General features: G+C 39.9%; 1 protein-coding gene across 1 annotated transcript; it reads right to left on the bottom strand.

The window, feature by feature from the left end:
* Positions 1 to 862: 862 nt before the first annotated feature.
* On the bottom strand, positions 863 to 16045 carry calca (calcitonin/calcitonin-related polypeptide, alpha). Its single transcript, XM_061922664.1, has 5 exons — positions 15916 to 16045; positions 2033 to 2179; positions 1808 to 1899; positions 1582 to 1710; positions 863 to 1293 (listed from the first exon to the last, which is right to left on the bottom strand). The coding sequence occupies exons 2-5, from the start codon at positions 2033 to 2035 to the stop codon at positions 1095 to 1097; spliced, it is 423 nt and encodes a 140-aa protein (XP_061778648.1). The 5' UTR covers positions 2036 to 2179; positions 15916 to 16045; the 3' UTR covers positions 863 to 1094.
* Between the last annotated feature and the right edge of the window lie 470 nt (positions 16046 to 16515).

Genomic DNA, 16515 nt, shown 5'->3' with positions numbered 1-16515 from the left:
AAACAGTTCTGTAGAGATGAAGTAGTCTTGTGATTTTTCCCACACCTACATATTGCGCTCTACCACGGTATCGAGCACTATTCTCTGGATAATCCAATCAAGATATATATATATATATATATATATATATATATATATATATATATATATATATATATATAGGGGTTGTCAAGGTTAAAACGTTAATGAATGAAAGTAATCACAAAATAATAATAAATTATTCATGTATTAATCATGATTAATACATGATTAGTCAGATTAATCATGCAATTTATTTTGACTGCACATGTTCCTTTACCAGTAACCCTCAGGATTGTGTTCCTTTATCTGAAACTATTTAATAGTCAGTGAAATTTGTCAGCTGACACATCAGCCGGAGTCTCCTCACTCAACTTTGCGCTGAACTTTGCATTGACCTGATCGCTGACTGTAAAAGCATGTGCAGTCAAAATATTTTGCGTAATTAATCTGTCTTCATATATGATTAATGTTTTATTGTTGGGTGATTTTGTAATATACTAAATTTTACAAAATATAAATGTTTTATAATTATATTTAATTGTGTGATTAATATATACAGTGTATATATATATATATATTTATATATATACATATGTGTCCGTGTATATATATATATATATATATATATGTATATATATGTATATTTATGTATATATATGTATATATATATATATATATATATATATATATATATGTATATTGATATATACATATATATGTATGTATGTGTATATATATATATATATTTACATATATATATATATTTGGTTTTGTAATAACGCTAATAAAATCATAATGTGTTTGAGTTGTATTTTATTGTATGAACTGAGATACATTCATTACATGCAAGAAAACGAATGATACCATTGATAACAATATTCATTCCATAAGGTAATACTGCATACTGTAGTTATAGAGCTCTCTGTCAGAAGACTTATGGAAATGAAATGTAGGACATTCCTCTGGCGTGAGTCATTTAAAATTGCATGCATTAGCAGTCCCAAGGGCACATACATAAAGACGAATGAACAAGCAGTAAGATGACCAAGGAAGAGAGACCACATTTGAATATATCAATTATACGTGCTTCCGTAAGGTTCATATTGCTCAGCTAGACTTCTCTTCTTTCCGGGTGTCCCTGCCCCCACATCTGTGCGAGGGTATGTTTGGAGTTTGTGAATGTCCTGGGACAGCTTGCCCAACACACACGTGCTTAAACCGGTGCAGCGCTTTGACACGGATCTATCTGGGCTGGACACGGATCTATCTGGGCTGTTAAGGAAACACAAACGTGCAGAGACAACTGACAGTGACAAAGACATGATGCATGTTCATACTATTATTACATGCATTACATTGCTTAATATGGCATGCACGGAAATGGTTATTGCTTCCATTGTCATGCTATAATTTGATATCATTTTCCATGTTGAAGTTGATCATGCATGATTGTTTACATGCACCACCATGCTCAATGTTTTTATTGACTCAATAAATGAATGCCATACAATGCATTTTGGAGTTTCATGTACTAAAACCGATAAATAGACCGATTATTACCTGTTTCCATCAGCTGTTTGGTGATCATCATCTAAAGCAAGCTGCATAAATTCTCTAATAGCTCTAAGTAACTTCTGCACATCATCGTTGGATAGAGTGACTCCATCTGTAATGAGGTCTTCCCGACTTCTGAAATACAGCATAGTTAGATGGTTTAGTGCTAAATTCATGTTAATCTATGCACTTTACAAGAATACAATCACTCTCATCTTTCATCATCTCTTACCTAGATGGTGCTGCCTGTAAGATGTACATTTGACAGAAGATCAGCACACAGGCAAGAAAAAGAGTCCCGAATTTCAGTGTAATCATGGTTCTCTGTAGGACAAAAAAAAACATGCACAGTCCAAAATAATACGTATGGTGTCTGAATGTGACCTACAATTAAGTCTCTATCCAAACTGGGTTGGTAAACGGTAGTTCTGAATATAAAGAGTCAGTGTCTACTTACCATGAGCTGGTATTGGTGGAGATGAAAGAATAAGTGTAGGCTCAAGTGAGGATGTGCTGACCGCTCCCACAAAACAGCCTTTTATGTACGTTCCCCTGGGTTCTGTGAGCACTTGATCATGGCCAACTGGCAGCCAATCACAGGTCCCTGGAAACCAGTTGAAAAATGTATATCTGAAGCAAATGACATTAATGCATAATGATCAGGCATTTGCTGTTAATGTTGGCATCAAACACTATGTTTACCGTATTTTTCGGATTATAAGTCGCTCCGGGGTATACGTCGCACCGGCCGAAAATGCATAGTAAAGAAGGAAAAAAACATATGTACGTCGCACTGGAGTATAAATCGCATTTTTGAGGGAAAATTATTTGATAAAATCCAACACCAAGAATAGACATTTGAAAGGCAATTTCATATAGATAAAGAATAGGGAACAACAGGCTGAATAAGTGTACGTTATATGACGCATGAACAGAGGTGGGTAGAGTAGCCAGAAATTGTACTCAAGTAAGAGTACTGTTACTTTAGAGATTTATTACTCAAGTAAAAGTAAGGAGTAGTCATCCAAATATTTACTTGAGTAAAAGTAAAAAGTAAGTTGTGAAAAAACTACTCAAGTACTGAGTAACTGATGAGTAACCTGTTCGTTTAATGATTACGGCAACAAAAACATAAAAATAGCAATGAGCAAATTCATAGCCAGGAATATCTCTTAAGCAACTAAAACAATAATACATATTGAATAATAATACATTAAAATGAAAAAAATTAAGGCAAATTGAGCCACAATAACTTAACAGCACCATAGGCTCAGAAGGCATTTATCGATTGATTGATTGATTGATTGAAACTTGTATTAGTAGATTGCACAGTACAGTACATATTCCGTACAATTGACCACTAAATGGTAACACCCCAATAAGTTTTTCAACGTTAATCAATTACTTAATAAATGACCATGTCGAGGTGATCTACCTCATATATACATATACATACACACACACACATATCATATATATATATATATATATATATATATGTATATATATATATATATATATATATATATATATATATATATCATACATACATTTATATATACAGTATATAATTTATAGTTATTTATTTTGCCGTTTTTGTTGACATGTTAAAGGTGTTTTGACGAATATACATGCATGTTTAACATATAGATTCCTATCTTTCATGAAGACAAGAATATAAGTTGGTGTATTACCTGATTCTGATGACTAGCATTGATTGGAATCAGACAGTAGTGCTGATAATGTCCATGTTTTCAAATGGAGGAGAAAAAAAGTTCCTCCTTTCTGTCTACTACATGAAAGTCGTTGGTTTTTGGCATCTTATTTGTCCAGCTTCCATATTCGTTTTTATACACTTTACAATAAATACATTGGTGGCAAACTCCGTAGCTTGCTAGTTTGTTTGCGCTGGCTTTCGGAGACTCTTATTTTGTTAGCGCAGGCGCGATGGAGCGGCACTTTTATCGTGAACACAGGAACTGTGCGATCAGTCTTTAGGCTTTTGTCGGGAAGTACGGTTGAAATAAAAAGTGTCTTTTTTCCTTTGCACTTTTGATTGATTCATTTAAACTTTTATTAGTAGATTGCACAGTACAGTAAATATTTTGTACAATTGACCACTAAATGGTAACACCCCAATAAGTTTTTCAACATGTCGGGTTCCACGTGTGACGGTCACATGACTATTTGTAATGTCTCAGAGCGAGCAAAAAAGCAGTTCAGCTCCTCTGGTAGCAATGCATCCCAGTCCCCGGTTGCTGCGTCACAGCCTTTGTAGTTGGTGATGTACTCTATGCACTGCCACATCTGCCGTGGGTTGTTGCTCGAGAGGTGGTCTTCGATCGTCTCTTTATAGTCAATTTTGGCTTCCCTGAGTCCTCTCTTCAGGTCAGAGCACTGTCACCTGACCTGAAGGCGGTGTCCCGGGCCTTGAGGAGCATGCGGACCTGGCTAGTTGTCCAGGGTTTCTGGTTTGGGTAAACCCGGGTGTTTTTTTCTACAGTGACATTGCTGATACAGTACTTTATGGAGGATAGTACGGACTGTGTGTGTATGGGCAGGTCTTGGTCTTTGAAAACATCCCATGCAGTGTGTGCAAAGCAGTCTTGTAGCTGGGGGAGTGCATCCTCAGGCCAAGTTGTAACAGTCTTTATTACTGCTTTTGTCCTTGATCTGAGGGGGGTGTAGGTAGGAATGAGCATCAAGGAGAGGTGGGCTGACTGGCCTAGGTGGGGGAGGGGATGGCTCTATATGACTCTTTGATATTACAGTAAACATGGTCCAAAGTGTTTCCCCTCTAGTAGGGCATTTAACAAACTGGCAAAATGTTGGTAGTACTGTTTTCAGATTGGCTTTGTTAAAATCTCCAGCAATAATGTGAGCACCATTGGGGTGGGCACGTAGCTGTTTGTTTAATGGATTTAGCAGTAGAGAGAGAGAGCCATGCTAACATTAGCATCCGGTGGTATGTAAACTGCCATGATAATTAATACTGTTAGCTCTCTTGGCAGAAGAAAAAGGGTCGACATTTCACTGACATGAACTGTAGGTCGGGGGAACAGTGACTGTCTATGATAGTGCTATTATTAGACCATGGGTTGTGTACATAAACAAAGAGACCACCTCCCCTGCTCTTACGTTTCGGTATATATAGAACATAGAACGTACAGAACGTGCTATACGTTTACCAAACAATATGTCACCCCTAATCGATAAATCCAATGAAATCTTCTTCCTCGATGTCGCTTCCAAACAACTCTGCCAACTCCAAAGGTATGCGCCGCTTCCTCTTGTCGTTTTCTGCTGCATATTTCACTACGTCCACCTTGTAATCTTCAGTACAATGATTTCCTTTTCGGTGCCATTTTTGTTCAGCCCTTCTCAGTTTTTATAAGTCACCGCCAACGTTGAAATGATCCCTTTTAATAGCTACGGCAGTAGCATATAGCATATAGCAGTTAGCATCCCATGACCCACAATGCACTTCTGCCATGACCCTCCCCCGCCAAATTCTTATTGGTTGACGTGTGTGTGACGATTGCTGACATTTTCTTCGTCTCTTCCGCGAATGAGATAAATAATATTATTTATTATTTTACGGTAATGTGTTAATAATTTCACACATAAGTGGTTCCGGAGTTTACGTCGCACCCCTGGCAAAACGATAAAAAAACTGCGACTTATAATCCGAAAAATACGGTAGTTACAATAAAATGATTCGATTCATGCGGCATTGAAGCAGTAGTAGGAGATACTGTAGTTGTGTATCAGAATAAAAACTGGTGCCATTGCCATGGCAGCCCTGGATTCCCTGGTTTACTTGGCTGTTATATAGATGGAACTGCCAGGACACCTGCTGTGGTGTTGGCATCTGCACTATCCTTACTGTTCACGGTTTTGAAAATGTTGATTGAATGACATTTTTTTTTTTTATCCACTTCAGTGGTTCTTAATTATCTGATGTCATGTGCAACAATAACTCATATCACTGATCATCAACCAGTTTTCACAATCTATGACGTAAACAACAACAAGAGAAACAAGGATGGAAAAAACACATTATGAAGAATATGCACAGAGAATAGTATAATTGCTTCTAAGAATGAGCCAGAAATGCAACATTGGGACATGTGTACAATGAAGACAATGTAGCTGAAGCATGGGGTATTTGATACATTTTTATTAAGACGAGTTCAGACATACAGTGCACTGTGACTTGCATGACACTTTGTAACAAACATTGTCCATGGAACAACTTCGTAAGAAGCAAAAAAAGAACAATCAACCATGGAAGACAAAGGGACAAATAAATTCTGGAGGAAAGGATTCCAGATGTCGTGTCAATTGAGGACTTAAATGAGACGATAGATAGAAATTACAACTCCATGTTCCTCATGGACCTGACAGAAGAGGAAATATTTAATATTGTGGAAAAAATGAAAATGCAAGACCCAAACTGATTGTAACGGAATTCATGTGGAAACGATAAATAAGTTATTGAAGAGATTTCAGAACCTTAAACATGTATCAGCAACCTATCATTTCAAAAATTTCATTTCAATTCCCGGACAAAATGAAAATAGCGAAAGTCGTACCGATTTATAAGACTGGAGACAAACACCAGTTTACAAACTACAGACCTGTTTCCTGACTTCCACAATTTTGTAAAATGATAGAAAAAAATTTTCACAGCATAAGTAATTATAAGCATTCATAAATAAAAGTGGAGCTCCTGGGAAAAACCAATACGTAAACAAAGCCAACATTTCAACATCAATGGCATTAATCGAAATAACGGAAGAGATTACGAATGCAATAGATAGTAAACAGTGTGCAGTTGCAGTGTTTATGGACTTAACAAAAGCATTTAACACAGTCAATCATGATATTTTAAAAATCAATCAATCATCAATCAATGTTTATTTATATAGCCCCAAATCACAAATGTCTCAAAGGACTGCACAAATCATTACGACTACAACATCCTCGGAAGAACCCACAAAAGGGCAAGGAAAACTCACACCCAGTGGGCAGGGAGAATTCACATTCAGTGGGACGCCAGTGACAATGCTGACTATGAGAAACCTTGGAGAGGACCTCAGATGTGGGCAACCCCCCCCCCCCTCTAGGGGACCGAAAGCAATGGATGTCGAGCGGGTCTAACATGATACTGTGAAAGTTCAATCCATAGTGGCTCCAAGACAGCAGTGAGAGTCCCGTCCACAGGAAACCATCTCAAGCGGATCAGCAGCGTAGAGATGTCCCCAACCGATACAGGCGAGCGGTCCATCCTGGGTCCCGACGAGCGGTCCATCCTGGGTCTCGACTCTGGACAGTCAGTACTTCATCCATGGTCATCGGACCGGACCCCCTCCACAAGGGAGGGGGGGACATAGGAGAAAGAAAAGAAGCGGCAGATCAACTGGTCTAAAAAGGAGGTCTATTTAAAGGCTAGAGTATACAGATGAGTTTTAAGATGAGACTTAAATGCTTCTACTGAGGTAGCATCTCGAACTGTTACCGGGAGGGCATTCCAGAGTACTGGAGCCCGAACGGAAAACGCTCTATAGCCCGCAGACTTTTTTTGAGCTCTAGGAATCACTAATAAAACTAATTAAAAACATTTTGGCATCCGAGGGTTGGTTTTGAACTGGATTGGAAGCTACTTAACCAACAAGAAGCAGTACCTGAAGATAGGCAAACAAACAATATATTGTGGCGTACCTTTAGGGATCAACACTGGGACTAAAACTGATTAATCTCCATATAAATTACATTGGTAAAGTTACAACGGACTTAAAGTTAGTAATACAGTATTTGCAGATGATACAACTCAGTTTTGTTCCGTAATACAAAAAATAACAGAAGAAATTAACAAATTAAAAAGATGGTTTGACAAAAAACGACTATCTTTGAATCTCAGTAAAACTACAATAATGCTATTCGATAACAGTAGAAGAGAAAGTCAAACACAAATACAAATAGACTGAGTGGATCTTGACAAAGTGAAATAAAAAAAAATTGTGTCCATCCATCCATCCATCCATTTTTACCGCTTGTCCTTTTAGGGTTCTCGTGAAGGAGGGTGGGGTGCTGGAGCCTATCTCAGCTGCATTCGGGCAAAAGGCGGTGTACACCCTGTCAATCGATCAATCAAAGTGTATTTATCCAGCTCTTAATCACAAGTGTCTCAAAGGGCCGCACAAACCACAACGACATCCCCAGCTCATATCCCACATCAGGGCAAGAAAAAACTCAACCCATTGGGCGTAATGAGAAACCTTTGAGGTGAACGCAGATGTGGGTCAAAAATCTAGCAGACGCATTTTGTACCAACTGTAATCTTATAAAGCTAGACACAGGAAGACCCAAAAATAATACGTTACAGGAATCGAGACGAGACGTAACGAACGCATGAATAATGATCTCGGTGTCGGTGGTGGACAAAATGGGACAAATTTTAGCGATATTATGGGGATGAAAGAAGGATTTTTTAGGAACACTCTTGATGTGTGACTCAAATGAGAGAGTTGTGTCAAAGATAATACCCAGTTTATTTACATAGTCACTTTGTGTAATTGTTTGGTTGTCAAATGTTAAGGTGGTATTATTAAACAGGACCGTCTAGCAGGACCGATAATCAACATTTCCGTTTTCTTAGCGTTAAGATGTAAAAAGTTGCTGGACATCCATTGTTTACCTTAATTTAGACACGCCTCCAAGTGATTACAATCTGGTGTGTTGGTCAGCTTTAGGGGCATGTAGAGTTGGGTGTCATCAGCATAACAGTGAAAGCTAACACCGTATTTGCGTATGATGTCACCTAGCCGCAACATGTAGATGCTGAAGAGTGCAGGGCCAAGAAGTGAACCCTGTGGAATTCCACACTAACATACTCCGGGGTCACATTGTTATGTGATGTATGTTTGTAATAATAGATGATAAAATGAACTGGAAATGTCATGTAAAAATATACAACATACAAGAAATACATGTAAAAAAATACATCAATAATGAATGAAGTCAAATATTTTTTGGCTTCACGGTGGGAGAGGGGTTAGTGCATCTGCCTCACAATAAGAAGGTCCTGCAGTCCTGGGTTCAATCCCAAGTTCGGGCTCATTCTGTGTGGAGTTTGCGTGTTCTCCCCGTGAATGCGTGGGTTCCCTCCGGGTACTCCGGCTTCCTCCCACTTCCAAAGACATGCACCTGGAGATAGGTTGACTGGCAACACTAAATTGGCCCTAGTGTGTGAATGTGAGTGTGAATGTTGTCTGTCTATCTGTGTTGGCCCTGCGATGAGGTGGCGACTTGTCCAGGGTGTACCCCGCCTTCCGCCCGATTGTAGCTGAGATAGGCGCCAGCGCCCCCCGCGACCCCAAAAGAGAATAAGTGGTAAATGGATGGATGGATGGATGGATTTTTTGGATAAAAAAAAACACTCCATATTATCTACTGCTCGCTAGTTTTACCATATCTGAGTTATTGTACAGAAATGTGGGGAAATAATTACAAATATGCTCTACATTCACTAACCGTGTTACAAAAAACAATCAGTTAAAAATAATACACAATGTTGGATAGAGAGAATTTTCACAGCCTTTATTCATTGAATCGAAAATACTGAAAGTCCATGACATTATGAATTTGCAAACAGCTAAAATTATGCACAAAGCAAACTATAACCTGCTACCCAAGAATATACAACTATTCTTCTCAACAAAAGAGGAGAAATATACTCTTAGAGGAAAATGTAATTTAAAACATTTGTGCGCACGTCCAAAACTTAAAGGCCTACTGAAACCTACTACTACCGACCAAGCAGTCTGATAGTTTATATATCAATGATGAAATATTAACATTGCAACACATGCCAATACGGCCTTTTTAGTTCACTAAATTGCAATTTAAATTTCCCGCTGAGTTTCTTGTTGAAAACGTCGTGGAATAATGACGCGTGCGCGTGATGTCACGGACTCTAGAGGACATATTAGCGCAGCATCATTTGCGGCTAAAAGTCGTCTCTTTTCATCGCATAATTAAACAGTATTCTGGACATCTGTGTTGCTGAATCTTTTGCCATTTGTTCAATTAATGATGGAGAAGTCAAAGTAGAAAGATGGAAGCTTTAGCCTTTAGCCACACAAACACACGGTGATTCCTTGTTTAAAATTCCCGCAGGTGAAGCTTTACTATGGATCAGAGCGGTCAAGCGAACATGGTTCCCGACCACTTGTCAACCAGCAGGTTTTGGTGAGAAAATTGTGGTAAAAAGTCGCCTCTTACTGAAGATCAGCTGAATTTGCGCCGTCCATGCAGCTGCCGTCGACTTCCCTTAGAGACTGGGCTCAAGACACCCATGGACACACCCCTCCAACTATCAGGTACTATTTAATCTCACTCAAACACTAGCAACACAATAGAAAGATAAGGGATTTCCCAGAATTATCTTAGTAAATGTGTCTAAAAACATCTGAATCTGTCCCAATGCAATCGCATTTTCTTTTTTTTTTCTAGACCTTTGCTATCAAAATCATCATCCACGAATCTTTCATCTTCGTTCAAATTAATGGGGAAATTGTCGTATTCTCGGTCCGAATAGCTCTTGCTGCTGGAGGCTCCCATTATAAACAATGTGAGGACGTGAGGAGCCCTCACCCTTGTGATGTCATCGTCTGTGACTTCCCGTACAGGCACGGCTTTTTTATCAGCACCAAAAGTTCTGACCTCATGGTAAACTATCGACCAGTGTCTCACCTTCCCTTAATTTCGAAAATCCTCGAAAAAATTGTTGCAGAGCAGCTAAATGAACATTTAGCGTCTAACAATCTATGTGAAACCTTTCAATCCGGTTTCAGGGCAAATCACTCTACTGAGACAGCCTTTGCAAAAATGACTAATGATCTATTGCTAACGATGGATTCTGATGCGTCATCTATGTTGCTGCTCCTCAATCTTAGCGCTGCTTTCGATACCGTCGATCATAATATTTTATTAGAGCGTATCAAAACACGAATTGGTATGTCAGACTTAGCCCTGTCTTGGTTTAACTCTTATCTTACTGAAAGGGTGCAACGCGTCTCCCATAACAATGTGACCTCGGACTATGTTAAGGTAACGTGTGGAGTTCCCCAGGGTTCGGTCCTTGGCCCTGCACTCTTCAGGATCTACATGCTGCCGCTAGGTGACATCATACGCAAATACGGTGTTAGCTTTCACTGTTATGCTGATGACACCCAACTCTACATGCCCCTAAATCTGACCAACACGCCGGATTGGAGTCAGCTGGAGGCGTGTCTTAATGAAATTAAACAATGGATGTCCGCTAATTTTTTGCAGCTCAACGCCAAAAAAACGGAAATGCTGATTATCGGTCATGCTAGACACCGACCTCTATTTAATAATACAACTTTAACATTTGACAACCAAACAATTAAACAAGGCGACTCTGTAAAGAATCTGGGTATTATCTTCGACCCAACTCTCTCCTTTGAGTCACACATTAAAAGCGTTACTAAAACGGCCTTCTTTCATCTCCGTAATATCGCTAAAATTCGCTCCATTTTGTCCACTAACGACGCGAAGATCATTATCCACGCGTTTGTTACGTCTCGTCTCGATTACTGTAACGGATTATTTTCGGGTCTCCCCATGTTTAGCATTAAAAGATTACAGTTGGTACAAAATGTGGCTGCTAGACTTTTGACAAGAACAAGAAAGTTTGATCACATTACGCCTGTACTGGCTCACCTGCACTGGCTTCCTGTGCACTTAAGATGTGACTTTAAGGTTTTACTACTTACGTATAAAATACTACACGGTCTAGCTCCATCCTATTTTACCGATTGTATTGTACCATTTGTCCCGGCAAGAAATCTACGTTCAAAGGACTCCGGCTTATTAGTGATTCCCAAAGCCCAAAAAAAGTCTGCGGGCTATGGAGCGTTTTCCGTTCAGGCTCCAGTACTCTGGAAGGCCCTCCCGGTAACAGTTCGAGATGCTACCTCAGTAGAAGCATTTAAGTCTCACCTTAAAACTCATTTGTATACTGTAGCCTTTAAATAGACCTCCTTTTTAGACCAGTTGATCTGCCGCTTCTTTTCTTGTTCTCCTCTGTCCCCCCCCCTTGCGGAGGGGGTCCGGTCCGATGCCCATGGATGAAGTACTGGCTGTTCAGAGTCGGGACCCAGGATGGACCGCTCGTCGGGACCCAGGATGGACCGTTCGCCTGTGTATCGGTTGGGGACATCTCTACGCTGCCGATCCGACTCCGCTTGGGATGGTTTCCTGTGGACGGGACTCTCGCTGCTGTCTTGGATCCGCTTTGAACTGAACTCTTGCGGCTGTGTTGGGGGGGCACATATGAGGTCCTCTCCAAGGTTCTCAGAGTCATCATTGTCACTGGAGTCCCACTGGGTGTGAGTTTTCCTTGCCCTTATGTGGGCTCTTCCGAGGATGTCGTATTCGTAGTGGTTTGTGCAGTCCTTTGAGACATTTGTGATTTGGGGCTACATAAATAAACATTGATTGATTGATTGATTGATTGAAAAGTCGCAAACTTTGTCATCGATGTTCTCTACTAAATCCTTTCAGCAAAAATATGGCAATATCGCGAAATGATCAAGTATGACACATAGAATGGACCTGCTATCCCCGTTTAAATAAGAAAATCTCATTTCCGTAGGCCTTTAAGACCTTCAGTTTATCAGTATAATTAAACAATGGAATGGATTAAGCAAAGAAATCAAACAATGCACTAATATGATCCACTTCAAGAAGAAGAACCATGATAAATATTCTGAATTTATTTCATCCTTCCATTCTTTTTATAGATCATCTTATTTATCCCACCTCATGAAATATGACTTCCTTCTCTAATTATTATTTATGTATTTACTTTGAATGGTATTACTTATGGAGTATATTGTGAATAAATTGAGAACAGGAAGTAAATAAAAGTGTTTGCAACTGCTATGTAAGGGAAAAGGGGTAAAATTACTGTATATAAGCTCTGCTTCTTCCGACTCCTTTTCGAACATGTTGAATATAGAAACTGGAAATAGTGATGTATCATGTTGTAATTGTATGCATGTTCCAAATAAGCTCAAATTCAAGCTCAAAGTTTCCACACGGCCGCTGCAATAAAGAGAGTTGGCAAATGGTTTGTGTGCGCAGTGATCTGTGTAGCCAACAATAGAGTTTAAAAAAAACTGTATTGAAGCCCACATGTTGAAAGTGCAATTTTTGTGTCGATGGTGTGCTTCATTAGAAAAAAAGAAAGAATGTTATGGCAAGCAGAACATTTGTTTATTTCTCCTAAAATAAGAGTTGAAGCTAAAAAAAAAAAAAACTTGTAATGGCTAGATGACTTAATTACCCGATAGCTGCACCCTTAATATACTTCATCACTTTTCCTGTGGATTTATTCCAAGACTGCTGCCACCTAGCTTGCAACTTGTGTATTGTTGAAGCATGAAAAAAGATACAAATATCAATTCATTCATTCATTTTGCATGCTGCTCGACGCCATCAAGGGCTGACATTTTGATGACATCACATCCTGTACACACGGGCGTGGCCATTTCAAAGAGCGTCGACAGACAGTGCGGCTCTTCTGGCTTGTTTATTTTCACAACTGTTGTATTTTGCGCCGGCCAGAGCTGTGTCAGCCTGTCTTAGAGATCACTTTAAATGTGTCCAAACTCTTCAAATCTCTCTATAAATAGCTTCGGGTCGCAAATAAGGAGAGAAAGAGCAAGACTATGTCAAAAACCAGTTGCTTGTATGGATAAGAAGCAGCTAGCAGGTGATTTTATATTTGCAAAAAAAAGTCACCATTTATGATGTCCAGAGGGGACCATGCTGGAACCAGCACAGGAGAGCAATTCAAAGGGAACTGCACTTTTTTTTGTGGAATTTTGCCTATCGTCCACAGTCATTATGAGAACGTATATTCCAGCTGACAGTCAGCTGAGGGACATAGGTGCAGTACCTGGAGAAACCACAGGCAGAGCATGCAAACTCCGTACAGACAACTTCTAACAAAGAGTCAAACTTGGTTCTACTGACTGTAAAGTGTAGCGGTTTACTTTGTCGCAGCTATAAGTCAGCTGGTATTAGCTCAGACCTCTGCTGTGTCCCTGAACAGGATAAGAGAATGAGTGATCTCCTTAATAAAAGCAAAGGTAACAATTTAACACCACGTTGCTACAAGAACTATGCATGTCCTTGCAGCTGATAAGCAGGTGCCTAAAAAAGGAGGTGCATTACCGGGAATGGCAACAATTACACCATTCCCAGTCAGCCAGATGGTAAATAATTATGTCCAACTGCAGTATGCCATGGGATGCGGTCATTGGAACACAACACAATGGAAGAAAACAGGAACTCTGCTTTGCTGATTGTGATAATCTTTTAATTTCATTATATGCAGAAAAACCAATTAGACAGCAATGCAATTTCCCGAGAAACCTCAAAGGGTAGCACTTTCTTTTTAAACCTCACACTGAACATCAGCTTTACAGATGCCCTGCCTGTTGAAAAGGTGCCTGTGGTGGCAAGGATGTCTTCTGTGGTGTATAATAGTATGTTGCCTCGGGACAGCAACATGGGGTGGAAAAAATGAGGCATCTATTGGAGGTGTGGTGTTTATATAGTCAAGGGGATTGTGCATTGTGTAGTTAATTTGTAAATTGAAATAGGTTATTCCATGCTCAAATATCCCAAAAATTATGAACCATAAAGACAATGTTTTAAGAACATTGTAGCATCCTTTACTAACCATTGGTAAAATTACATATGTACGTAACACATAGCCTGCGATTTGTCCAGGGTGTACTCCGCCTTCCACCCGGATGCAGCTGAGATAGGCTCCAGTGACCCCCCCGTGACCCCAGGGGGGACAAGCAGTAGAAAATGGATGGATGGATGGATGGATGGACATGAAGTTAGCATTAGGATTACAATTAGCATTAGCTTTAGGTGTTGTTAGCTACTGATAGCAATTTAGATAGCTGGCGTCAGCTGTCATTGAATGCATATTTTATCAAAACAACATGATTGCAAGTTATTTGTTGAGACTCTGACTGTTGGCACATTTAATTTCAAAATGCACACCAACTGTATTTGAGATAAAACTGTTTTAGCAAATATATTACTTGCATTAAAGGAAAACCTTTTTTTTAATTGTTTGTGACATTCGGACAGTAAAATGGCCTTGTGTCAAAATATTAGGGTCATTTAAATTAAGAAATCATGTAATTCCATCCATCCATTTTCTGCCGCTTATTCCCTATCGGGGTTGCGGGGGGCGCTGGCGCCTATCTCAGCTACAATCGGGCGGAAGGCGGGGTACACCCTGGACAAGTCGCCACCTCATCACAGGGCCAACACAGATAGACAGACAACATTCACACTCACATTCACACACTAGGGCCAATTTAGTGTTGCCAATCAACCTATCCCCAGGTGCATGTCTTTGGAAGTGGGAGGAAGCCGGAGTACCCGGAGGGAACCCACGCATTCACGGGGAGAACATGCAAACTCCACACAGAAAGATCCCGAGCCTGGATTTACTGTGATTAATCATGATTCACAAAGAAGCACAAATGCGATTAATCTGATTAAAAAAGGTAGTCGTTTGTCAGGTAGATTATGCTTCTGGTTAGCTGCTGCACCACCCCCACTAACACGGTCTTGATCCCATTATGGCTGTTCGGCGAGGGCTGAGCATGTTACTTGCAAACCTCTGCCAAAATACTAGGGGGCAGTGTTTTTCTTCCTGTGTAGTAGCAGAGAAAATTGCCACCGATGGCTGGAATGATATATGATGTGGAACATCTGTGACATGTATTCTGCTTCTTGCTTTGAAATCGGAGAACAAGGCATTAGATTTAAAAATGGTGCATTGGCAGGTGGTAAAATCACGAAAGGTTACATACTGGATGCAAGGTTGTATTTTTTTCGGAGGTGCACGTCAAGTTTCGCCAGATGTTTTGAAGGGGGTGAGTGAGCTGTAGCATAATTCAGCCTTTAAAGGGCTTTTATTATGATTATTTTTCTCCATTTAAAAACTTCCTTGTGGTCTACATAACATTTAATGATGGTTCTTTGGTCAAAATGTTGCATCGATTAAGTTTTACAGACGCTTTTTGATCATCCCTTCTTGATGCGCCGTTTTGTTGGTTGGTTGGCTGATTTGGTTGGTAGAAGTTTCAACATGATAGATAGCTTATTTTCCATTTCATTTCACAACATGCCCGAAAAGGAGTAGGAAGAAGCAGAGCTTATTTATTCATACTCCTTTTCCACTTCAAAGCAATTACGAACACATATATTTACCTCTTGTTTTGTGAGCGGTCTTCTTTACATGCATCCACTTCGACTGCGTCTTCTCCCCCCCCCCACCCCCATTTTTGTTGTAGAATTCAGCGCTTCCATATGGAGCTGTCACGCCACATTTCTTCCCCCTACAAAAACCTTCCCACCGGAAGCCCCTCCAATGCCTGAAGGACCCCAATGAGAGCGGAACAATACCAAGTTATATGACTCTTAAGGGTTACAGCTGCAAAATTAGCGAAGCAAAAATAGATTGAAAGATTAGCATGCTGGAATGCTAATATTTTTTCCTCACCGTTATTTTTCACCAATGACAGTCAAGCCAATTATAATGCTTTTATAACAGGCAGCTGTGTGGGCTGCTTTAAGGTCCTTCCACCCTCATTGGGGTCCTTCAAGCATTAACGCCAAATGTCTTCCGGGGGGAAGGTTTTTTGTAGGGGGAAGAAATTTGGCGTGACAGAGCCCACTGACAGACATTAGTTACAACTATTGCACTACTTTGTATTAGAAATTGCAACAGCGGAGGATGCATGTTCATGTATGAGCCAGTCTGCCACACCCACACCAAGAGTATAGAGGAAAAAGAAGATTGATTACAGC

The sequence above is a fragment of the Nerophis ophidion genome, linkage group LG02, assembly GCF_033978795.1.
Source record: "Nerophis ophidion isolate RoL-2023_Sa linkage group LG02, RoL_Noph_v1.0, whole genome shotgun sequence".
NCBI lineage: Eukaryota > Metazoa > Chordata > Actinopteri > Syngnathiformes > Syngnathidae > Nerophis > Nerophis ophidion.
The sequence above is the reverse complement of the archived record's forward strand: the minus strand, read 5'-3'. Positions and strand labels throughout refer to the sequence as shown.